Raw genomic sequence first — 25,801 nt, forward strand, 5'->3', positions numbered from 1 at the left:
TTTCATTTCTCCTTTCAGTCTATTCAAATAATGCTGGATTTCCCCGAGTGCAGTATGAGTCATAAAGCCCGTAATTCGCTTTCATGCTGCTGTACACCCCATATCTTCTCGTGCTCTCCTAACTATCAGCTATTGAGGCTGTCCTCAGCCAGCAGATTAAATGCTGATCATTTCGCTTTCAACCTTACCTGCTTGCCAGGTGTGGCTTCACTTGATCCAAAATCTACAACAAAAGTGATGGCTGCTGATTTCAGACTTTCTGTAAATCATGATATCAAACTGACTGCTTTAGATTGTAAAAATGCCAATTTATAGGTTTGTGATGCTAAATCTTACTGTAAAAATGTCTAAACATGATACATGACCATTGAACATCCAGTTAAATCCCCTCTTTATTGGGGTTTCCACTCTGACGTCAGTGTTCAGCGTTCATATGTGGATAAGTGTGTATGTAGGCGAGAAAGGGCCAATGCAGCCAGTTTGCTGAAGGGAAATCGTTACCCTTTCCCCTAAAGCATTTGCACTCGTCCAGAGTGTTCCCCTCCCTTCCTGACAGCAACTCCAAATTAACACGTCTCTGATTTAGTTATTCTGAAGCTTCAGCCAGCTCGCCTCCTAACATAGAGCAACTACTGTTTATAGTCAGAGGCCTGTGAGGAGGGGCAGAGAGAAGTGAGTGAAGAATGTGAGGTGGATGACTGAGGACAGCGTCCCCGCCCCTGTACTGGGGTACAGGAGACGCCAGGTTATTTTTGGAAAAAGGGGGTTATTTGAATTTGTTGTTGGACCTCCTGCTCAGCCTGGGGTGGAGGAGGGTGGCAGATGTCTTAAAGGTGATGGCCTTGCCTTGTGGATTAGGCTAGTGTGTGCCCCCACGTGCTGCCCTTAAAACTGTCACCATTGCAGTAAGTGGAGCAGCTGTTTGTGTTCTTTTAAGAGAGACATAGATGGAGGAGGTGGTGTACTGCAAGACAAAGAGGAAGAAATGAACCTAAGAGGGAAACTCTATAGCGGTGCTACATGGAAATGTAACCTTGTGTAACCTGTGTAGCCACTTCACTTCACTACCTCTGTTTTTGTCCTCCTCCTCCCTCAAGCAGACTCTCTTTTGTATTTGGACTATCCTTTGTCCTCCTTTGTCTGGCTGAACTTTCCCCAAGTGTCATTTCTGACGCTTTGCGATCATTAAACAGAGCCCCGTATGTTTATTTTAGGCCAGTGCAGCACAAGATAAACAGTTCTACTGCTTTCCTCAACAGGTAGAGGGTTGCGTTATTCTGGTCATGTCCCTCTTGCATGGATCTGTTTTGCCTCTCTACTGAGAAAATCCTTGTTACGTCTAAACCTCCAGTTATTCTCAGGAAGTCCGGTGTAACATTACCCCAGCTCTAAAGCACTGAGAAGCACACATTAACTTAGCTCCTCATCTTCCAGTACAACATCAGTCAAATATAAACACACTACAGTATTGACTGTTAGTAGCTTTGAATTCTGAAATAATGAGGCTTTTTTCCCACCAAAGTCATATGCGCTCTTCAGGCACTGATGTGCTTTGTTAGAACCATACAGTAGGACCAATAGATGCTACTGCATATTATATGCTTGACAAACAACAATAAAGCATGGCTCTGTCTGAAATGTCTCCACATGATTGAATAGCATGGTTCATCAATTTTTAATGCATATATGTGAAATGGAAGAGGTCAGTCTGTGCTCTTAAGCAGTTAAGTGTACAGAGGCCACTTCCTTCTGTCCACATACTGTATGATGGACATTATTTATTCATATACATACACAAAAAGATCAATATTCATTTTGTGATCTTTTTTCCTATTCTGTCATTTCCTCTGCCCCCCTCCTCCTCTTCACTCTCCTCTTTACAGTGGAGCCAAAGGTGTACGTGTCCGCCGGCCCAACAGCTCTGCTGGATGGCGGGAATGAGTCGCTGGTGGCCACGTGCATAGCAGAGCGTGGCCGCCCCGCTGCTGAGGTTTTCTGGGAGACGGAGTTGTATGGGCGAAGTGAGAAGCAGAGTCATGATGAGCCCAACAGCACCACCACTGTACATGTGCGCTACATGTGGCAGCCTCAGAGCTACGCCCAGGGGAAGACGCTTACCTGTGTGGTGCGCCACCCGGCCCTGCAAACAGAGTTCCGCATACCCTACATACTAAATGTTCAGTGTAAGTGTTGAATTGTAAGACCTCCTTAATTCCTGTGCTGCCTTTTGTTACATCTGCAATGATAAATCCAATGATATTCAAGTATTTCTTCTCGTCAACAAATCTTATGATCAATGAACTGATTATACTGCTTCTTCTGAGCACAGGCGGTGTAGCCAAAGCCTGATGTAGTTTGCTCCTTTCTCCAAAAACTATTGATTCACACCACTGCAAAGCCTTTAAAATTTCTACTTTAACACATTAGGAAAAGCACATTTCAAGCCCAAATTGGCTGTTCATTAGGCACAGTGGACGATGTTTCATTCAAAAAATTGTACTCTTTCCATATGTAATAAAATGGAATTAAGAACTTGATGAAGTTTTTGGAAAGGAGAGGTTTCCCTGTTGATTGAACAAAAACAATTAAAACACAAATGAGCCATACTGTTGCACCAACAGTTTAAATGGATTCCGTAGGTTATTTTGTCCCACATGCACCATCCCACTGCTGTAAATACTCACTAACATATTAAATCCCCAGTCAAAAAGTCAGCCAGAAAAAGAACATATATATTTATGACGCCTTTTTAAAATTAAATCTTCTGTAGGAGTGAATGAGCTAGGAGCTTAGAGCCACAGATGTGCTTGGGAAGTCGGAAAGTATTGAATAGACAAAGGCAGCATTGGTTTTGGTCTTTTTGTTGCCATATTTCTGTCATTAAACCCTTCAAAAACAACTCTAAATGTACAGAGAGATACAAATCAAATCACATTTTTGTCTGGATGGTTTTGTGGTATAACTGCAGCTTTCACCCCATGCACTACACTGCTTTGAAATCAAATGCTTTGAATTAGGTTAAGAATAAGAGCTGCTCAGTAAATCCTGTACAGTTGTACAGTTTATTGAAATTTTGTGACATTGAATCACATTTTACATTGAATATCCACTGTTGTTAGTCAAAATTACAGCAAAAATAAACTTTAATAACCACAGTTAATAATACTATCCTGATCACAATGTATAACAAAATAATGATTATTATTGTAGCTCCAATTGTGAAGCTCTTAATACTACAGTATAAATTATTGATATTGACACATGCTGATAGCTTGATTTATGAATAGCCTGCTCACTAACTTTCCTTCTTCGCCCATAAAGGAGCCATTTAAGAGTCATCTTAATGTTATAATCATTGATGCATACTTCCTATAGTAATCGAGCAGTACCAAGGGTTACTCTGTGTTTGGTCTGTGTGAGTGCAGGCTAATGAAGGTATTTTATGAAATATTGATCAGGTCTCAGCAGGAACACAAGTAGCAGGAGGCTGCAGGGGGCAGCGGGGGGAGACGCAGAAAAAAAACCAACCAAGGTTAATACAGGAAGAAAGAGGCTTTCCAGCTCAATAAATCATGTCAAATGCAGAGGCAAGGGATTTTAAGTGCAAAAGAAGCACATTTTCAACGTTGAACTGCGTGAAAAGGGTCAGTGGACACGATGAGCTGGAATATCTTCCTGTGTGCTGAAATGAGTTCCTCATTTGTCCTCAAGGGAAATCAAAATGAACAATTGGATATCTAAGTCAGTGTTTGCCATGTTTTATTACAGTGGCATGTGCTGGGCTTCATTTAGGCGTCCTCCTGCCTTCCTTTGTTTTTTTTTCTGTGTCATGGTGAAGCAGTAGAGTTTATTATGAGCTGCAGTGTATCTGCTGTCTGAGTGAGTCTGTCATTTTCAAACTTTCCACCAACCCAGGGTCATTTGTTTGTTCTCTTGGCTCATGTTCACCAGCAGGTCCTGTACCCTGCTGCAGTCCTGCACAGCCTTTGTTTTTGTCATCACTCGCTACTGTGCTTATAATGCACGCTTTGTTCCTTCTGGGAAAGCTCGTTTGTCATCAGGCTGCTGGGATCACAATGACTGATTATTAGGTCCTACAAGAAATAAAATAAAATACATTTTGTTCTGTATGGCTCTCACTATTTTAAGCGATCAAAACCAACCTTCATGCATAAAAACTATAGTCTTAAGGATCAAATAAATTCTAAAAATTTTGTAATGCAATATTTAACATTACATTTCGTCTTATTTTGTTTTACAGTTGCACCAATGGTATCAATAATTGGACTCGACAAAAATTGGTATGTGGGTCAAGAGAATGTGAAGTTTACCTGTGGTGCCAAAGCTAACCCACCTGCCCGTCACTTCACATGGATCAGGTCAGTATCCCTAAGGATGTTACTGTAATAATGCCACACACAGTGCATTGTACTAACCACAAACGAAATACAAAAACATATGTTCATACTGGCGACAGTAAGCATCAGCCTCATCAACCAGCATCAGCCTCATCAACCAGCATCAGCTGTGGCTGAGTGTTGAAGCTAATGTCGAACTCCCTTAAAATGCAGTTTCTCTAAAGGCGGGTCAATGCTGGCTCAGAAAAAAACCTCACTGTATGGAAGTGAAGCCGAAAACCTCTAACTAATCGCTGGAAACACAAAGTCACATTTTTTCCAAGATCTGAATAACTCATTTTCTTCTTATAATGTGCTTCTTCACAGCAATTTTGTAAGATATGGTATAAAGGCATGTGGGATGGGTATCTTGGAAAACAATGATAGCAAGCAATGATACAGCGCTACTTGAACAGTTGGCCTCAAGTGCTCCTTGCACTTTAGCTACACCCATCTAATTTTGGACCTCTGGAGCCATTGGGATCTTCTGCTGGTGTCTCCCCCTGAAAGTCATCATTCAAGACATAATATGTCAAAACAGTTTCTTGTAAATTTGGCAGCCTTCTCTATCCCAAATTCAGGTGACACAGCTGTTATCCTCTTTGCAGCACTCAATATTATCGTATAAATGATGTGGACCATTGAAAAAAACATTGCAGAATGTAAATATAGCAACAAACAAGCAAAAGGAACACATTTCTAACCAAGCATATAATGTTATAGCATATACAACATGACAGGTCAGCTGCTAATTGGTTGCATAGATATTAACTGTATTAAGACAAATTTGAATTAAGCTGTGAAGAAACTCCTATCTCTAAATCACCTTCCAACAAAACTTCAGAGCCTGGACACTGGAGCTGTCGAATGCACTGCTGCACCCACTGGACGACCGCCTGCTATAAATAAAAGATTCCAAACAGTTCATGCATCAGAGCAACGCTGGTCTATTGGCAGCTCTTTGTCATCATCTTGCTTTGAAAACAAGAAATATGGTCTCATTTGGGCTGACAGTACCAGCAAAATCCAGACAGCCAAGCTCTTTATTTTCTTTTTTTGCCCAGCCTTTTACCCTTGACTGATGGAAGTGCAGTCAGCTCAAATTATCGCAGTCATGTGATCGTATAATAGTTGCAACAGGCCAACTGAACCAACAGAGCAGTGATGTCATTGCAAGTCATGGATTGGTTTTTCATTTATACTCTGAAGGTTATGTCTCTTAAACACACAGTAAAAACATTATAAGGTTTAAATATACATAGTATACGCTTGTGTATGATGTACTGTACACTGAAATATTTGAAATGTTTCATCGTTGCACAGGTTGGATGGATTGATGCCTGATGGTGTTGAGATCTCAAACAACAGCTTTGCTTTCACTCGCCCGTTGGAGCGCAATGACTCTGGAGTATATCGTTGTGAAGTGATGAATGACATTGGTCTCCGCAGTCAGAATGTAAACCTCTGGGTACAAGGTACGTTTTGACCTCTTCACTCAGTTTCTTAAGATGTTAAAGTAGATGTTTGTTTCTTTTCCTAACCATTTGGTTACGTAACTAAATAACCTTTGATAACAGACAAATCCATGCCTTTTGACATTCATCTTGCCTTTCTGATGTAAGATTACCCTCTCAGTAGGATCAGTTGAGTTCAGTTCAACACTTCTAGCAGAGCTTAGCCTCAGTATAGATGTCCCTGCCCAGATCCACATTCACACATTCCTGGCAACAGAGGAGCACAGAGTGCAGATAAAGAGTATCAGTACCAAACATTTCCACTGTTGTGGTTTTGGCAACCTTCGATTTCTCAGATAAGGCAGAGGGTGTTTACCCCTGCTGGTTCAGCAAAGCATGCTCCCATGTAGCCTTTCTTTGTTTTGTTTAAGGTCAGGTTTCACAGTGGGGCATAATGAATTGTGTTCACAGATTTGCTGTACACAGGGGTATGTGTATGTACCCCATGGAATATGTTATTCACTGATATATTGCATTCTTAAAGCAGCTGAATGAAATGTGATCAAGTGATTTAGTTTACTTCAACGCTTCATTTATTAAAACTAATAGTAAAAGAGGGGACTTCCCTGAATCATCGAAAGGGGTTTCCCTGCATTTGGATTTGTGAAATGCTGTTGATCTATTGACATAAATCCTTGTCAGAAAACTTGCAGCATACTTAACTACTCCCGTCTGCTTCCTCTGTCTGCCCATGCTTTTGCTACTTGAGTTCATTATTGTTCAGTCAGGGCGTGGATCCTGAGAACTCTGCATCTCTTTTTATTTTCATTTCTCCTCTGCTCCTTTTAATCCTTTTCCAAACAAAGCAACTGCTGCTTTTGGACACATATTCTGCTAACACACACACACAGACACATACACACAGTCCTTTTGGTTTCTCACTGTTGAGAGGAAAGGAGCTGGAGAATCCCCAAAAAATGCTGTCAGGCTCCATCTGTGTACGGGCCTGGTTTGGAGCCCTGCTCCAAACGAAAGCACAGCTGACATCCTGTCCAGGACGGACTTGCACTGAGCAATTATCTTGCTTCTCTTGTCAAATATTACAGCTTGGGCATGCGGCCTCTCGCCTCTCTCCCCCGTGGAGATAGCCAGGTTGAACTCAGTTATATTCCCCCCACCACCCCCATGGCTGCTTGGTGTAGCTGTTTCACATTCCCAGTTGTCTCTGCTGCCTTGTGGTTTTTGGCTGCTTTCCTCTCAGATGATCAGCTACATGGTTGCAGATGCTCATAACCTACATGAGTTTAACATGTCCCGCTGCAGGGTGGGATTGATGGTGACTGACGAAGGAGACTGTTGCCAGTGTATCAGTTCACTGACCTTGATCTTTCTCCATTATCCTTGCTCATGCTTTTATTTTACCCCTGATCCCTTCATGCTCACACACAGTGTATAATTGCAGATAATTAGATTCTTACTCAGTTGCACAAATTGTGGAAATCATTATAGCTCTACAGGGATTCCGGTTTTGATAACTAGTACCTAAAAACCTCCTGGAGATGCAGACTTCTATTAGTGCGAGTCATATTGCTTTGTAGTCAGGCCTTTGATGTGCCTGTGCAGAGAACGACTAGTGGTATCAGGCTGCTCTTAGCCCCAGAGGCTGGAGGTCAGAATGGAGACACTTATCCTGACCTTGAGCTCTGCACAGCTCTTTTCTCTCCGGCTCTGGCTGCTATCACAAACGCCGGCCACCGGAGGACAAATCAGATGCAGGAACCTCACATCGATCACAGTGTTTCATCTTCTCACATGACCTCCCTACAGCAGGGTTTTAGAAAGAAAGGGGGGAGAGCTAATCATGCTCACTCAGATGCTCATGACTGCATGTCCTCTGTCCTCCTATCCCTCTCTGTCTCTTTCTCATGCTCACATACACAGTGACATTTAGCACTTAACCTCTTTCTGCTCCTCTCATTTCCCCCTCTTTGCTCTACAGCACAGCTTTCAACAGATTCTTTGGTCTCAGGAGAGGCATGTCTCTGCTTTGACACTGCAGAGAGTTGTTATAAATTAATCTAAAAACCATTCACACTTGCTTTGTCAGTCGTTACAGAACATAAAGTGCAGTCTTTCTCCTCTTTACTTTTATGATTTCTCACTCCATCTGCTGTTCCTTCCCCTCTGGTTTAAATCTTTTCATCACATGTTCACTCTCTAGATCCTCCCCCCACCACTGCAGCCCCCAGCACCACTGCATCCCTCCTCCGTGACACCTCCGGAACGGGCACTGCTGCGGACCAGCAGAGATCCCCGTTCACCTCCCCAACCCTGGCTTCCTTACCTGACAGCAGCCTGGGTACTATAGTTGGCGGGGCAGTGGGTGGAGTTCTGTTCTTGATCCTCTTGCTGATCCTGGGTGGGGCGTGCTTTATGCGCCAGCGCAGAACCTTCAGGGGAGACTACTACACCAAACAGTACCTGGGACCCTCCGACATGCAGAAGGAGTCTCAGCTCGATGTGCTGCAGCCACATGAGCTGCAGGAGGTCTATGGGGATAAGACGAGCAAAGGCAGCCAGGAGCTAAAACCCAAACTGGGTGGAGACATAATTTACCCCGACTACACCCCTGAACGCAAGGACAGGGATGACTGGGCTGACAGGGGGGATGCCCACAGAGGCCTCAAGGAGGGAAACTACTACCCCGATCACTACAACACCCAAAACATGCACCCCTGTGGGCCCCCTGTGCACAGCCCCATAGTGAACAACGGCTCCCCCTACCTCCCGGAGGACTGCTTTGACAATGGCACAGACAGCGACTATGTGTCCCACATGGACGGATCTGTGATCTCACGCAGGGAGTGGTATGTTTGAGGAAAGGAGCAAAGGAAAAAAAAAAAACAGACAATTGACTGACTGAGAATAATTTAACAAGTGACAGATATAAATATCATTACAGGTTTTGTCATTTCAGTTAAAGGATGAATAAAATTTCTTAGCTCAGTTTCAGAGTGAGCTCTTTGAACAGTACTGCTCTGCCTTGATTGTAACCACTTAACCTTAAGGACATGTTTGTGGATTGTATCACTCTTTTGTAGCATTTCAAGGAGCTACAAATATGCTGGATGGCCTCAGTGATATTATCTGTGTAGGCTTAAGAGGCTTTGGCATACAGTGACATTTCAACTGATGTGAATGAGGTTTTGTATTCTGCTTGTTTGTGTTTGCACCTGTCTTTAAAACAGGTCACTGGTCAGGCGTTCAGACCCTCGTTAGTGAAGTATTTATATCCCTGACTGACTGAGCTCTGCTCCCATAAAACCTCACAACTTCGGTGGCATTTTAAAAGTGGTCTCTCAGTTGCTTACAGCGTTTTCATACCGGCGATATGTTCATCATGGCTGCAACCAGTATTTAAAGCAAATTATATTGCATGGTGTTTTTTAAAAACAAAACGTATCATCAAGTTAAAGGGAAAGTCACATGATTAAAAGGGAGAATTACACAGGCATTGTACCGAGGGAAATGAAAGCTGACTGATGCTACAGCAGTACATTACAAAAAAACACTGCCCCTTTGTAAACTTTAGTGAAGTTATTCAGTAATACACTTTGAGTATCTTCTATTAATCATTCATGAAGAGGCAAGTCTGTCACCTGACAGCGAGAGACAGAGCACTCCCTATTGAAGTAATTTAAGTTCTGCTTCAGTTCAGCTCAACCAAACAAACTCATGGTGTTTGGGTTATTAATTCTTTGGAAAATAGTTCAGTCATAGTTCAGTTATACTTCAGTTATCTTACTAAGAAGTTGGAGGTGTGCAGCATGTCACCCGCAGCTCCTAATTGAATAGTTCAAATCATCTGCTGACAAAAACATGTCAAAAATGATTGTCTCTTTTTGGAGACACACTTTTCATGAACAGTAGCGGTGCAGAGACAAATACTTTGTGTCTCCTGTGGCTGTTTCACAATAAGAGCTGCCCCATGTTACACCAGAGGAATGCTTTTAAAGTGAAGCAGCAGCAGCAGAAGGATGTTTGGTTTGTATTAGCAGTGACTTAATGCAGCTCTGACGCAGTTTAAAGAGAGCACGCAGTTTACAGTAGCTGATGAAATTGCGTTTACATGCATGCACCGTTTTTCTGTGAATCCCTTGTGTTTAGCTGAATCCAGTGCAGGAATGGCAGACTCTGCCGCCACCGACAAGAACTACTATACAGCGAGATAATTACTGAATGTAAACTCATTAAAAGGCTACTGCGGAAAAAGTGTCAACCACAAATAGTATCAAAAATGGGGTCTGATTTTATGAAAATCTTACGGATTATAACTGTAATCTAATACACTATTATCAGTATTGACATGTGTTAATGCAATCACTTTTTTGCGGTGAAGTAGCACAACGCTGTTATTACATTTGTCAGCAAACATCAAAGGAAGCCAGCCAGGCCTTGGCCTTCTCTACTTAGCCATGATAACAGGCTGCATCGCTGTCTTTCCCATTTTCCCTCATCCTTATCCTCTGATTTCTGTCTGCGAGACTAACACCAATTGGTCATTATAGTTTTTTATTTAAACACGGGATCAAAGCAATGTGTTATAAATACCAGATGCGACTATAACAGCTGTCATCATCTGACATTATGTGGCTCCATAAACCGCCAACAGTTTCACTGCTCCCGCTCGACACTCCCCTGTCATGATACATGATGATAAATAAGCAAAATACTTATTGAAAAACACAGAAAAGGAGCGGTAATAAACCGATCCTTCAGCTTTAGTTTGTATGTGTTTGAAGTATGATTAGTCAAATACCTTGGAAACCTTGTGAGAGTCTGACATCAGTGCTGATCACAGAACAGGCTTTAATGTTGGGGTTTGGCTCCTCTACAGCTCCTCTGAGGATATACAGCGAAAATGGAAACTAGAAACTTTACCCCACAAGTGAAAAAATCAGTTTGAGAACCATCTAGGTTAAAGCTGTCTGTGTAATGGCTCCCCAAGGGATTTATATATTTTTTTTCTTTTCCTACAAACAACAAACCCAGTGACATTAAGTTGAAACAAAAGAGTTGACATCATCAGTGATCTCATCTCTCACGGCTTGATTTGACCTTGCACTTTTCCACTTAGTGCTTCCTTTTTTTTGTTTCCTCAGGAATGATACATGGATCAAAGTGGCCTCTGCAAAACCTCACATGAAAGGGAAAACATACCCTTTTTGGAAAGATCCCCTTTAAATCAATCAGGGTGTTTGTTGTTAGAGTGAGGAACCATATATGTATATCACAGTGAGATCGGGGTGGGGTGGGGTAGGGTGGGGGTATATTTTGAGGTCTCCTTCTTTCATATTGGGGTTTTATAGATTGTGGGTGCACTTTTTTTTTCTTTTTTAACCCTTCTCCACCCTTGCTTTCCCATGCCAGGGCTTTGGTCGAAGGTTTAAGATGTCTGAGAATAAACTACTTTAATCTCTTCAGCTAGCTCTCACTCTCATCGTCGCACACACACACACACACACACACACACACACGCACCCAGCCACCACACATCTGCCACTGCTGCCCACATTCAAAGAGCAGTCCTCACCTCAAATCTTTAGCTTTTTAATTAACTTTTTTTTCTTCCCCCATCTCACTTGGCAGAGAAAGTGCTTGAACCCCAGTGATACAGTATACAGCACATCCATGTCTGCATGCACACATTATTTTATTTAATTTTTTAAACAGCTGACAACTTATTTCTTATTTGGTAAAGTCGCTCCATGCAAACTGCTGTCGTCTCTGATCTTTTCATCAGTTTCTGCCTCATCTCTAAAGACTGTTGTTTGACAAAAGCAAAATGAGCTGAAGTGATGAATGTTTTTTTTTGTATCTTTTTGGATCAGTTTTTGGTCAACTGGTTGCATGTAAATTAAGTTATTCGCTGCCTACTACGCTCATCATTTCTCCATCACTAATGTTTATATACATGTACATAACGCTAATAGGTTAGCATAGGATTAGCTGTTCTCTCAGTCTGATTTATATGTTCATGTACAGTTTGTTCTGGACTCCCCTACTGAATAGTTGGTGCCTTAAAAGGGCTGAGCAATGCACAGAAACTTTAAAAATGACAATTACTGAAAGGATTCATATAGATATCATAATAATATCATTAAGAAGAGGGCTGCCTGGTCCTTCAATACGTCTTCCATATTGATATTTAAGATTTGTTATTATCAAAGCATCAGAATAGACAAAAGGTTGATTGTCATGCCTTATACACTTTGAGAGGACACATGTAACAAGTTGGTTACTGAGAAAATTGTAATAAGTATAGTTTCACTGGGAATTGAGGCAAGCCAGATTCGTAGAAAATATTATTGTCCTGTAAATATGCTGGCTGTTTTCTTTTTTTATTATTATTATTATTGAAAAAAAAAAATCTTATTTTTTTGTATGAGGTCTGTAATTTTCACAGAGTATTAGTTTGTTGTACGCGCGTCCGAGGAGATAACGTAGAGGGCGATCCTGTTTTCACTGCATTTTTGTATTTGTTCTCGAGAGTTTCTGACCAATTATTTTGTATGTTGTTCTTTGAATGATTGATGTCTCACAGGAATCAGAGATGGAAGTGCGGTAGATTGTATTTTATTCCTTTGTTTGCAATAAAAGACCACCATTATTGCACTCAAATCTGTCCTGGGATTCTACTTTCAGAGTGGAGGCTTTTTAATTGACTTTATTAAGTTCTTTGACTTGCATCAGTGGTTTTTAAGTTAATAAGTGTTGTGCCAATATGGTGCGCTAATTACAAATATTAAGATAGAGCTCACTGGGTAAATACAAGGAATGACAAAAATACAGTGTTGGAGTCTTCATGCTCCTCTTTATTGTTGCTCATGTTTTCACTTTATTTTTAAAGGTTTCCTCTTATTACATCATATATTTTTTTCCAGTAATTGCAGAAATATTTAATGTCACAGTTGAGCCTGAGAGTTTATTCTTGACCTGAAACAGTGGTTGGAGCTGCTCTGGAGCTTTTGAGCATATCATACGCTCTTCCTCAGATGGAGTTGGCAGTTTATAGAAGTTTAGTTGTTAAGATCTGCTGAGAACTTCTATCCGACACATTCAAAAGCTTCACAACAGCTACTAAATGGACAAAAGAATGAAATTTGAATGTCAACAATTTACCTGGGCAAACTGAGGAAGATTATATGACACAGTTAAAAGCTCCAGAACAGCTACTAATGCATCCTGAGGTGAGATCATTGTGAAAAAATACTAGCTTATTTTTCAGTCAGGATTGCAATGAGAGCTACACATGAGATCAGTTTACTGTTGAAACAACAAGGCAATTCAACAATCAGCTGTTTAACAAAAAGCTTAAGTTAAGGTCCACTTACTGGTTTTCCTCCAAAGCTTTCAGCCACGTCTTGTGATAACAACCATTGATAACCAAGTGTTTTCATCTGACCAAACTCTCATATGTAGGTCATTTTATGACAATGCAACAGGATCAGGAACAGGATGAAAGCTCTGGGGAAAAAACTTGTAAGGGAATTTTATTTATTTAGTCTTTATTGGATAGCTGTTGAGAAACAGGCAGCAAACATGGGAGAGTCATGAGTGGTTTAGTGGTACATCTTGCAACTATGATGCATCCAATATAGATATAATATAGATATAGATCAGAATTTCAGCTAACTGCCTTCTTCATACACCAATGTGATGTATCTATTTTGACTGTTATTTCACATTTTATATTTTCCTTGATAATGTGGACTTGTGTTTGGTCTCAGGCCTCTAGTTAATTGCACTGATTTGTAGCACCTGTCCCAGACAGGTGAAAACTGAATTTTATCCCGAAGAGGGCAGTTTGCCCAAACATTAATCTTTATCAGCTGAGATGAATATATCAGAGTTTGAGGTCCTCCTGTTCTGCTTTTGTTCTGGCGCCTCTTGACATAAGAATTTCTGTCAGACCACCATGTCTGAGGTCAAGGAGGATCCTTCTAGCTCATATCCATTAGGTGATCAACAGAAAAGGATCAACAACAGTTTTGATTATTGATAAATCATTTTCAGCTGCCACTCATGCAGATGGGGAGTTTGAGAATATTTTTTGCTAGTCAATTATCAGTCTGCCCATTATTTTTTTAGTTTTTCAAATGTCATGTCCTCCACCACAGGGTTTTGCTTAGTCTCACTAAATAGAAGAAGCAATTTCATAATGCCTTATATACTATAAAGTAAAGGATATTAGTCTGATATCTGAAAACAAACTGAGGATTTGCTTTTTTTTTTTTTTGGTTGTTTTTTTTTGGTTTGTTTTTGTTTTTTTCTATTTTATATTATTGTAATTTGAATATCTTTGGATTTGGACTGTTGCATAAAAAAAGGTAACTAAAAACATCACCACAGAACCTGGGCACTTGCGTTGGACACTTTTTCGCATGTATATAGTAGATAGATAGCTAGATAAATAGATAGACAGACAGACAGACAGACAGACTCCTTCTCCCCCACATGAAGCAAAGAAGTGATTTAGGCCAGTGACCATCAGTCTCTGTCACCCTCAGCCTCTTCCACTGTCCACACCTGTGATAGTAACTAACTGACCCATTTCACACAACTCTCCATCCTGTCTAACTCAGCACCCTCTTCATCACCGGTTCACAGAGTGAAGCGAACGAGGCTGTCGGCTTTTTGTCACACCTGCGTCGACTGGAAGGTTACTGACCACCCACAACTCCCTCCCGTCACCCATCTGTCCTTAGAGAGTAAGATGTGTCTCTTCACACACTGTGAACTTCTCAAACTGAAATCATGCCCTCAAAACATTTACAAAGGAATTTACAACGGCATCCCTAATCCAGGCCCTCCCATGCTAAGTGCCTGTGTTTAATTCCCAGTGTTAACCTGGCTTTGGAGGTGGCACCAACACTATCAATATGCGTTGTTTAGCAGAGGGACAATTGTCCCCCCTGGTCCAGATTAAGAGCAGGAGGAGAAACCAGATACTTAATCTTCTGCGGTATGTTGGGCAGAAATCTCCCCTCTCGGACTTCACTTTCATCACTTTAGCATCCATGTCCTCCCGGCCCAAAAGCACTCACTCTATTATCGCAGCGTTGCCTGACTGGGATAACCTCAGCCTAATCCATCACTGCTACCATCTGCATGTTTGTGCAGGCACTGTGGGTAAATAACGCTGTGTTGGTGGGCTTGGGTTACCTCTCCTTTTTTCCTTTCTTAAGTTTTTGGCAGCTGGCTGCAAGGGGCATTTTTTCACACTTAATGAATCCGTCAGCAAATGTGTTTAGTTTTGTTACCTCGTAAAACAGCAGCGGTTCCTTTCAACATTCTTCAGAGACCCCACCCAAAGAAGTTAATGTCAAGATGGATCTCAGCATCAAACTTCAACCTTTAGAAACTATTCTTGTAAAAATGCCTGTTTCTTCCCTCTGCCAGTGTATTGCTGGTGTTGTTTTATTTTGTTGCTTGCCGTGATGTATTAATTCAGACTGAGGAGGAGAGAGGTGGCCACTTCTATTCTGTGCTCCTGCCCTCCCACTCCTCTCCAAAAACACCGATTGTTAGCTAATGAACACGACCGCAGCACCGGGGAGCTCACATCAAAGGCCACAGCTGACTGAGCTGAACAGACAAATTGTTTGAGCTCATGGGTTTGGAAATAATGAAATGCTGCAGAGGGTGGGAGAGTGTGGAGCAGTTACAACAAAAATGTTGTCACATGGCTTGCGGTCCCGCTGGCCCTCTTCTTGGTGTGAAGTGTGTGAGGCTTCAGGGCAGCAGCCACCTGTGGCTGAGACAGTGAGGCCGTGGTCTCTGTTAGTCATGAGCAGCAGATGTTCCTTTATACCAGACAAAACTGACTTTTTAAAATTTGATTTGTTTTTCCTTTATTTTAGATTGAAATTGTGTGGTATTATCTGTTGACAAAACAATCACACCACAAGGTCAGTTCAGCAACTTAAAGCTGCTGTAATCAATATATTTATAATATTAGTATTTGAACAACTACAATTTCAACAACTGGATAACTCTATCCGCTTTTTCAACAGATTTTTTTTTTAGACGCAAGCAAGGCAAAGCAAGACTCACAAAGTTTCATTTTGGTTTTTCTGTCTTTGTTTTTTGATTCTTTATTTGCTGTATTCACTTTCTTTCCCAAGCAAATCTTAAAACAAATTAACAAGTGAAGAAGGAAATGACAGAACGCATTACACAACCAGCGATTAACTTAAAATACAAAGTCCAAACAATACAAACAAAAGCAAATGACTGAAAAAAAGTTTTTGTAAGAATCATTGCAGCATGAAGCTGGAAAAAGCCTGTGGCCTCCGCTCTGTCTGTTCTTTGCCTTTTGTGATTTACAGGCCACAAGTGTAGGTTTTCATTGTGATGTATGATGGAGCATTTAAATGATGCAGTACATCACCAGCGTGACAGTCAAAATGTAAGCAGTTTCAACTACTGTATCTGCTTTATACTGCAGTGTTGATCTCTGAAAATCATTCCTGTGTATCTTTTTAACCAGAGGCAGAAAGCAAAGAATTAACACGGTTTTTGACAAAAAAAAAACCCACACAGAGAAATTATTTTTATCACATATGTAGAAAGCCTCCTACATGTATCACCTTTGAGCGGTAGATTTGACTTGTTTGCAGTATAAATGGGTATACTTCCGACAAAGACAGGAGGTTGGGCGCTGTGACAAACCCCCCTTTGTGCAGCAGCTCCTCTGAGACTGAGAGCAAAGACAATGAAGGTTTTCATCGATGAGCCCACATTGTTACTCTAGATTGCACTGAGGTCCATTCACAGATCAGATCCTGTGTGTGCTGTTCCCAGCCCACTCTGCCGCGATGGAAAAGCTTGCTGCTCTGAAGCGCTGTGAGGCTGCGTTTCTCTCTGCTGACTCAGAAAGTTTTCCATAGACAGTTTAAAGAAAAGTACTGAGAGCAGCATATCTTATTGCACAATATGAAATTAAACTGGGATGATAGAGTGGTTTTCTCTGGGGCCTAATAAATAAGGTATAAACATACAGATTGGGTAGTGTGGACAGTAAGAAAATATCCATAGGATCATTCTTCCTTTTGGCAGACTGACCATCTCTGCTGCCCACTGTTGTAACAGGCACCTTTAAAGGCACAATCACGCACATGTAGAGTGCAAGGGCCAGACAGTTACATGGTTTTATATATGGGGCTCTGGGTTTTTCTTATGGATCAGCCTCTAATTGGGCTCATGGCATGCCACAAGCTCTGATCAGAATGGGTGGGCGTCCATTTTACAGGGCTGTGACAGGGAGACCCCCATGTCCCCCTGCATTGTTCTGCAGTGCTGAAGCAGATATAATCTTCAGTGAATTTTAATCCCTGCAAAACAATGCAATGTTCCCTGGGAACTGTCCATAGGGTAAAAGGAAACAACAACACACAATTGAATGGATCAGACTAAAATACAGCTATGACTGGCCAGGATCTGGCCTGCATCTTTATTTAGTACATTTTCAAAATATGTGAAGTGTGTAGGAAGTTTGCATTCTGCAAGTAACAAGACTGAGGGTCTACAGCCATGCTAGCTCCTCTGTGAAGCTATTAAGCACAGCAGTGGTATGAGCTGATTGTTGTTGCAGCAGGCTAACATGTTCAAATTGACAATGCTAACATGCTGATTCTAAGCAGGTTCAATAATTACCATGTTTACTATCTTAGTTTAGCACGTTGGCATGCTAACATTTACTAAGCACTGAGGCTATTGGGAATGTCATTAGTTTTCACAATGGGAGAAATTTATATTTTGACCCGATGGTGTTCAATAAAAGGTCATGATAAAAGTCAGAGAACAGGACAATCCATTAAACAGCTGAATCAGGATGAGCTTCATTGTCTGTATGTGTACAAATACAAAGAATATGACTTTGGTTTATCATTGCTCTCAGTGTAAACATAGATTAAAAAATAGGCATACAGCTCAAACAAGGACAGCAAAGCTGGATATAGATATGTAACCATAAACATTTATTATGTAGGGATAAGTGTGTGAAAAAATAGATGTGCATGGAAATATCTATATAACAAGCAACAATGAACAACAACATACAATAACTATGTATAGGCCAAACAGTTTGTGTAAACTGTAAACAAGAATACAATAGAGCAACATTACAGAGTGCAAATAGTACTGGAATAAACACTGACTGTTTCATATAATAGATTACTTGTATACATAGGTGGTTATATACAGTACATACATGCATACATTTAAAATGTGTTACAGCATGCTAAGATTTATATTTGACAATGATGATTATAATGATGATTGAGTTGCAGGGTTATTGCACAGGGATTGATTTAATGTTGGTGATTCCTAAGGACGTTGAATATCTGAAGGCAATGTCAATCCATTCAACTGCAGTCAAGGTATTTCACCTGTACCACAGATGTCAACCTCATGGTAGCGCTAGAAGAAAAATCTGGGAATCACCAAAGTCATTAGGGCTTATACTCTGGGGACCATGAAGGTCTGTAAAAAAATTCATGGTAGTCCATTAAATAGCTGTTGAAATATTTCAGTCTGAACCAAAGTGGTGGAACGACAGACCAACATTGCCAACTATAGAGCCGTGCCATTAGCATGACTAAAAATTCCACCATCTATCACTTTCAGGGACTTCTGTCTGTCTGCATGTCTGCTCGTCACTGCGTCCACTGTTGTTATTTTTAGTGTTAAAGCTCTGTTTTCTTCACCTGCCCACGTCTGTCAGTCTGCAACTTCTACAAGGCCGAAGAAGTGGCATGTAATCCAACTGACCAGACGCCCACCACTCCCTCTGCATACTTCCTGCGAACATTTGGACCTGGTGGTGTGGATGCAGTCTGACAGCCGCGTCGGCCGTCCACTCTCCGCTCTGCTACCACCAACTGTGTGCATTTGTGCATGTGACGGTGCTCGTCATGTGACTGCTGCCTGCTGCCTACCTCTGTGTCAAAGCTCAGCACCCAGCAGACCACCACCGGAGGCTGTTGTTGTTAGTTCCAAATCCTTGGAGCAGATGAGTGGTCATAAAATTTCACTTCACATTAAGCCCCTGCAAGCTCAGCTTATTACAAATCAGTCAGCTAGTTTGTGTTTTATAATGTTTTATCATCTCTTTAGCTCTGATTTGTTTTGGCTGCCTTTATTTTCTAGCCTTCCCCGTCAGGCTTTTATCTAACGGGGGAGACCTCTCCTGACTGGGACAGATGAGCCTGTCACACTCAGCTGTTCGGCTGGATGATATATCACTAGGGCTCGGGCTTACAGTCAGGACATGTGCTTTTTTGTTACAACAACATCAGCGCGGCCTTAACATATGTGATTTATGGCTCTGATTTACTGGCGAGGCAGACGGCACTCACATATCTAAGGCAGATAGAGGCCTGCATCACTATGAGCTCAGCCTTGTTAATTTCATAACTCACATTAGCACATTTTATTTTTCAATTTTAATTTCTGCTTGTTTTTCTTTAGAAGCACTTTTTTGTTTTTAAAGTCATTCTGTTGTTCTTTCTTGAGTTGTTATCATTTTGTTCATTTTGTTGCATTTTACCTTGAGATAAGTGCTTCTTCCTCAATTTACTATTGTTAACTGCAAAAAAAAAAAAAAAGTTTTACACAACAAAAACACTTATTCATTATATAGTTGTCTCTGGTGACATATTCTGACATAAGAAATGTATGCTATGAAGAGATGATGGAAAGCTATCAACAAGAAGACAAAAATGATTTCTTATTCATGTTTAAATCTCTTGAGCATTTTAAAGGTGAAGTTGTTAAACATCTTTATTTGGGAAGATTTTACAAAAATGTTTTAAACTGTCAAACGTTATTGAGATATTTATCACTCTGGGTGAGCTGTATGGTTAGAGCGTATTATGTTTTGTGTGCATTTTCAGTTTTTTATTTTATTTGTTTTTTATCTGTATTTTAATCTCTTTTTTGCCGTACTTTTATTTAATTAATCTTTGGTGGTGTTGCAGATTTGTTTTTATTTTGTTGGTTTTTTTATTATTAAATTATCATTATTCTATCTTAAGATGGATTGCCAACTGGGAAAACCAGGCCACTCCACTGGAGCCCTGGACCCTCAAAGGGCTCAAAGGCTCCAGGTTCACATGTAGTGTTTGTGGTGAAGGGGGGTGCCACATCTTGTTTTTGCACCAGAGGCCCCTAGAGAGTTAATTAGTCCCTAAGCCTGTTGATTTATTGCCTTAAGTATTTTTAAACATTTTGACCTGACTATAAGTTTGTCAGTGTGTAATTAGAATATTTTTGTTATTTTAATGGTGGTAACATAACTTAACAATAGTCACCCATCATCTTCAAAGATTAGTACAGCAGGAACAAAGTACAGTATTTATCTACCGTCCCCTCTCTTTGTCTTGGACTTCTCCATTTACAGTAGTTTCCTGACTGACCACTTGACTTCCTAATGATCTAAGCCCTGCTTTAAATTGAGACTTTTGACATAATTAAACACAACCATGATCACATACAGAAGCAGAGATGACAAAAGCAAATAGAGACAAAAGGAGGAGAGGAACTCCATTGTTCCACCACAACACAGGCGTGTGTTGCAGGAGAGGCGAGGATGAGGTGAAGCACAACCCATGTCAAATCGAATAAATTACTTCTAACAGGGAGGGCCGGGGGGGGGGGGGGCTGCGGGACGCCCATTTAGAGGCTTTTAAAGCAGAACAGCGTGAAGTCTTAATTACTGAGACTTAACACTGGCCAGCGCTGCGCTCACGCTGCGACGGTCAGGAGTTGGAGGCTGCTGCCCCCGTGGTTTCAGAGGAAGGAGAAAACTGAAGACAAAACAGAACATTTCTACTGTGTGTGCCAATAGGGGGGAAAATAAAGGTTGATTGAATTTAATTTCTGGATTGTTACATAAAAGCAGGCAAGGCCTCATCCTGTTCTCCAGTTGATGTCGGGATGAGGTGAATTTCTAAGAAATTACACTTTTTTTCCACCTTTTATCCCTGCTGTCAGGGTGAACCTTCATACACACTCGAGTTTATTGCCAGTAATGATCCCAGGTTGCTCCCCGCTGACCAATCACATGTTGATGCTTGCTGTTCAGATGAAGAAAGGAGGGGTCAGTTACTTGGAAAAGGAACCAGAGGTGGCAAGAAGCTCCGGTTTCTTTAGTTAAATGGTGTGATGGTGTAAATGAGAATAAGGGTATGCATGCTGACCTTTGATCTTAACTTCTTCTAGAGATGTCTTCAGCTTCACTTCACAGTTTGGTGGAAAATGTGACAGAATCACATTTGATTAAAGTAAATAAACCAAACAGATGTTATTTGAAGTGCTTAAAAAGATAAACGTTGTACCTACTTTGTAAACAATTTTGGGAAGCTCAGCAAAAATTAATTTCTATGTAGATGATACACTTATTTATATAGCAACCCCCCCCCCATCTAAATCATTACAAAATTACCCGTAATTGCCTAAAACCAGGTCGGAAAAATGCCCATTCTGTACAAAGTGTATGTAATATTGCACTGATAGAATTGAATAAGAAAACATTAACTTGTGTGTTGGAATATGGCTGGATGATAACCTTGCAAAAAAAGTTAGCAAACTCAAACCAAAATGAGTTTTTTATTGTAATTCTAAGAAATGCTTTCTTTTTGCTGCAAGAAAAGAAAAAGAGAGAAAAGTCCAACATTTTATCTGTTTAAGATTACAGTGACACTGTATATGTGTCACTAGACCTGGAGGTTTTGTAAAGCCCTCTACACACCTGAATAACATAACCAAAATGAATAAGAAGAATTGAGCCAGAGTTTTATTCCTGGCAATGTGGAAAAAGCTATGAATCAGTGTGTCAGCCATGTTAGGTTCAAGTGTAACGCAACCTTTTACAGAAAATATAATTCATCAAAGATTAACTGACTATGTAAAATATGTTATTTGAAAAAATATCTGATATGTGTCGTGGAGGAAAATCCTGGCAACAGCTCTGTTTTAGCACAGACTTGATCTGTCTGTACCATCCATCAATGTGTTTTTAATAACTTAATAACTTAAAGGACGTCACTAAAATACAAAGGGAGAATCTCACGTATCTTTTTGTCTTTGAAGTCATTTTTGTCTACTTGTAAGATGACGTCTCAGGCATTTAAAAACATTCAAATAATGTTTCATGAGTAATTCTACTGTTTTATAGTCATGCCTCTCTCCCATGTGAATGTGTATTAACCTCTCTATGCTGCTGTTTTGGCCATGTCTCTGTTGTAAAATAGACAATGTATCTCAAGAGATGTCCTATAAATAAAGGTTAAATAAAAAAACACCTACATTTCTATGTTATTTGGTATTTTTTTAGTCAGGTTTACGAGAATAGTTTCATTGTGAATTAAACAAAAGCTCACCTGATTTAAGGTCTACATCATTCTGCTCAGTCAGAGCTCTTTTCTTTTCTAATTAGCTGAATATCCGGGCATCTCCTGTGGTGATACCAGAACAAATGTCACGGGGCATTCTTCTTTTGGCTGAGGTACGTGTTTGTTCTTGTTTAAAACTCTCCCCAGGCTGTGTTACCTTTAGAGGTCATGTATTGGCCCTTCAGCAGCCACGAGGATCAGGGGTCTGGTAGCCGTGACAATACACTTTCATTTCAGCCAGCTAGTAATCCCACAATGCAATAAAACTGTCTGGCCCCTGTGTCTGGCTCCAGTCAGACCAACTTACTCACAAAAATGTCCGAACCCCCCTCAATATTATTAAGTGGAATGTAAATCTCAAAATAGAGGTTTAGAGCCTTTTCCTCCTCCAAAATGTGAGATGTCATTAAACAGCTATTAGCCAGGAGAGAATACTCTCTCCCTGTTTATAATTACACAGGGAGAGAGTACTCTCCCCTGGCTAATAGAGAGTCAGACGTGTTATAATGGAGGAATGCACTCCAACCAAATCGAGACATCAGCGGGGACAGAGGTCACTGCAGTCTGGTCAGGCTGTGTTTACGTTGGCGAAGGAGTTGCAGCTTTGTGCGGAAAGTGTGTCTCTGGGTTTGAACATTATTTCACAGTTGGTTTTGGTCAACTTTTCAGAGCAAACAAGTGCCGTATGCACTGTCCTCTACTTTCATGCAGTTTTGTAAAGGTGAAAACAAGACCGAATGGATATTAATAAGATAGTTTCAGTCAAAGGCTATTGACTATTTTAAGTCTTATATCAGCTGTGACAAACTGTGTTTGTCTGCTGTTTGGTGCTGAGCAGTCTGATGCTAAAGTCATTAGATTTGCATGTATTTGTTCATAAACCTAAGTAATGAACAAATTTTTGATGAAAGATAAGTAAAATTCTTCCTGAAGGGAACATGATCTCGGTATCAAATGACACAGAAATATATCCAACAGTTGTTGGTTCTGTTGACCTCATGGTGGCGCTAGAGGAAAAGTGTGAGGATCTCCAAGTCAGCAAGATTCATCATTTGAGAAACATGAATTTCTGCACAAAATTTCATTGCAATCCATCCAGCAGCTATTTCATCCCCACTGATGAAACTCAACTCGAATTCCTATCTGAATCTGTGCAGCAGTGTCTCAAAACTCAATGCTGCCACTCAATACAGAAAATGTGAAACCTATTGATGATTTCAGTTTCCTTAATACAGATCCATTTCATACCCTGCAGTCTGAGTCACTGAAACCTGACCCTCATGTATTAACCTTACCTCCTGGATCATATAGTCTGCATTTGAGTTTTTGAACTAAAATGACCCTCTCATCTTGTCATGAACAAAATCTAATTATAGGCAAGAACAGCAGGTCTTGTAAGGTAATCTAAATGCATGATGTATTAAGCCATGTAACCGAGGAGAATAACTCCATGTAAGGAATTTAGTGGCTGTAATTGCACTGCTACTACTTATTTCTGATGCGATTCCACTGCTTGTTTTTGGTGACATCTCAATGAGTTATTCAACTTTATTTTACGATGATGGCCTTTATTTTTTTCTTGACAGCTTTCAGGATGTGTCCATCTAATGTTTCTGTACATCAGAGTTTTAAAACTTTTTCTTGATTAACAGAATATGTGAATGGAAAGTCTACCGATGTACTATACGTTTAAGTTGCAACAGTAAACCATTAATTTGGACTTTATGTTTTACAATAAACATAAATGGCAAAACTCATTGCTCATCATTAACTTTCAACCATTACAGGAATCAATTAGTCTCTGATCAGTGAGTCCAGGCAGTTGGGATTTATGGCCTCGGGCTGGAGGGTTCAAAAATGTGTTTAAGAGGATGTTGAACCGGATCCTTGACAAATGCTTCTCACACCCACTGGGCGTCACCAGCAGCATAATCACTTAACATTAAGTAGCAAATGCTGAGTCAGGGTAGGTAGATGAAGGTCAGGCCGTGTGTTACTGGCAGATGCAAAGGAAGCAGTCACTCAGGGACACAGAGGACACCTCCTGGCTGGAAAGTCTTGTTTGATACAGTGTTTATTAAAAACAGTAGTTTCGCCTTTTAGAGGCTTTTGATTCTATTGTCATTGTGTTCAAACTTGTGTTAACATGGGAAGACCTAGGGTACAGTGTGGTTCAGGAATGCACTGGTTGAATAGTCATTGCATACACAAGAGGCGCCACAGGGATTTCTGAGGGCCCCCGTCCTCCCTGTGTGCGCTTGCATATCAAGCAATGGTTCTGACCATCATTACACATTACTCACCAACAGTGGACCTGCGATTCTACAGGGAGACATTTTGCAGGTGCATTGTTGGTCATGGCTGAAATCATGCTATAATTATGTCTGAAAACCCTCTGGTGACGTTTTTTCCATTTTAGCCATGAGGGGACCTGCACTTGTTTTAGTGTTAAAAGTTCATACTCAGCACTGCCTCAGATTTTTCAAGCAGTCCTCTAACACCACTGGCTATTTGGCCAGACAACTGACAATTCTTATTTCCCAGAGCCTTTGAATGTTTACTGCTGGTGTTGGACTTCAACGTTTACTGCAGGTCCTGAGGCTGACATACACTCACTGAGCACTTTATCAGAAACACCTGCTTGTTTATTCATGCAGTTATCCATCACGTGGTAGCAGTGCAGCATATAAAATCATGCACGGGTCAGACAGCTTCAGTTAATGTTCATCATTAACTGATAAAAATGGAGTAATATAAAAAATGGGGGGGGTATCTCAGATTGTGGGTTCAGTTTTGAAGTCTATCACTGTACTCTGTAAGCTGCACTAATTCCTGTCTAGCAGGTACTCTGGAACGCCTCCTTTAATCATCATGTAATTCTTGACACCTGATGGCCTGCCTTTAAAAGCCCTGCCAGGTCTCTCTCTTCTCTCTCTCCCTCCCCTCCCTCCCTCCCTCCGTCCCTTCCTTCCCTCCTCCCCCCTCCCTCTTCTTTTTCTCTTCTTCTTCTAGCCAGCACACTGTCTTTGTTTGTTTCCTCTTTATTCTACTTGCAAAAAACTTTGTCTTGTAAGTTACACCTGTTTGATTCCTCTGCGTTGCTTTCCTTGAACTGCACCCAGATGAAAGGCTTACAGACTCTGAAGAAATGGAGCTCACGTGTCTTGATCAAATAGCGTAGTTTGTTCAAGTACTGTTCCTAGAACATCTGAGGATGTGGGTTTAACACTTCTGACACTCAGTAAATTTTAAGTCAAACACCAAAAATCAAGATTGAAAAGTGCTCAGAGTGAAGCTTCCAGTGCTGTAGGTAGTGTGGTGAGTTTGTTGGTGACTATGTGGGAGCGAAGTGAGCATTGCAGTCCACTTTGATTTGATCTGATCAATGACACCAACAATGTGAACTCTAGAGCGAGGTGACACTGCCCTTCAGAAAGTGGTGGCTGTGGTGCATCTATTTATCAATGGGCAGTGACTGAAGGTCTACTCTGAT

The 25,801-nt window shown here is 40.8% G+C and overlaps 1 protein-coding gene across 2 annotated transcripts in view; it reads left to right on the top strand.

Annotated features, from left to right (window-relative positions):
- The window catches only part of nectin3a (nectin cell adhesion molecule 3a), a 30,832-nt gene extending 18,300 nt beyond the window's left edge, over positions 1–12,532 (top strand). For both annotated transcript variants that reach the window (XM_018665401.2, XM_018665402.2), the window contains exons 3-6: positions 1,884–2,183; positions 4,262–4,379; positions 5,721–5,872; positions 8,073–12,532. In XM_018665401.2, coding sequence (XP_018520917.1) covers positions 1,884–2,183; positions 4,262–4,379; positions 5,721–5,872; positions 8,073–8,728 — 1,226 coding nt within the window. In that variant the 3' untranslated portion in view covers positions 8,729–12,532. The remainder of the gene's footprint in view (positions 1–1,883; positions 2,184–4,261; positions 4,380–5,720; positions 5,873–8,072) is intronic.
- Positions 12,533–25,801: the final 13,269 nt, after the last annotated feature.

The sequence above is a fragment of the Lates calcarifer genome, linkage group LG21 (assembly GCF_001640805.2).
Source record: "Lates calcarifer isolate ASB-BC8 linkage group LG21, TLL_Latcal_v3, whole genome shotgun sequence".
NCBI classification, from domain to species: domain Eukaryota; kingdom Metazoa; phylum Chordata; class Actinopteri; family Centropomidae; genus Lates; species Lates calcarifer.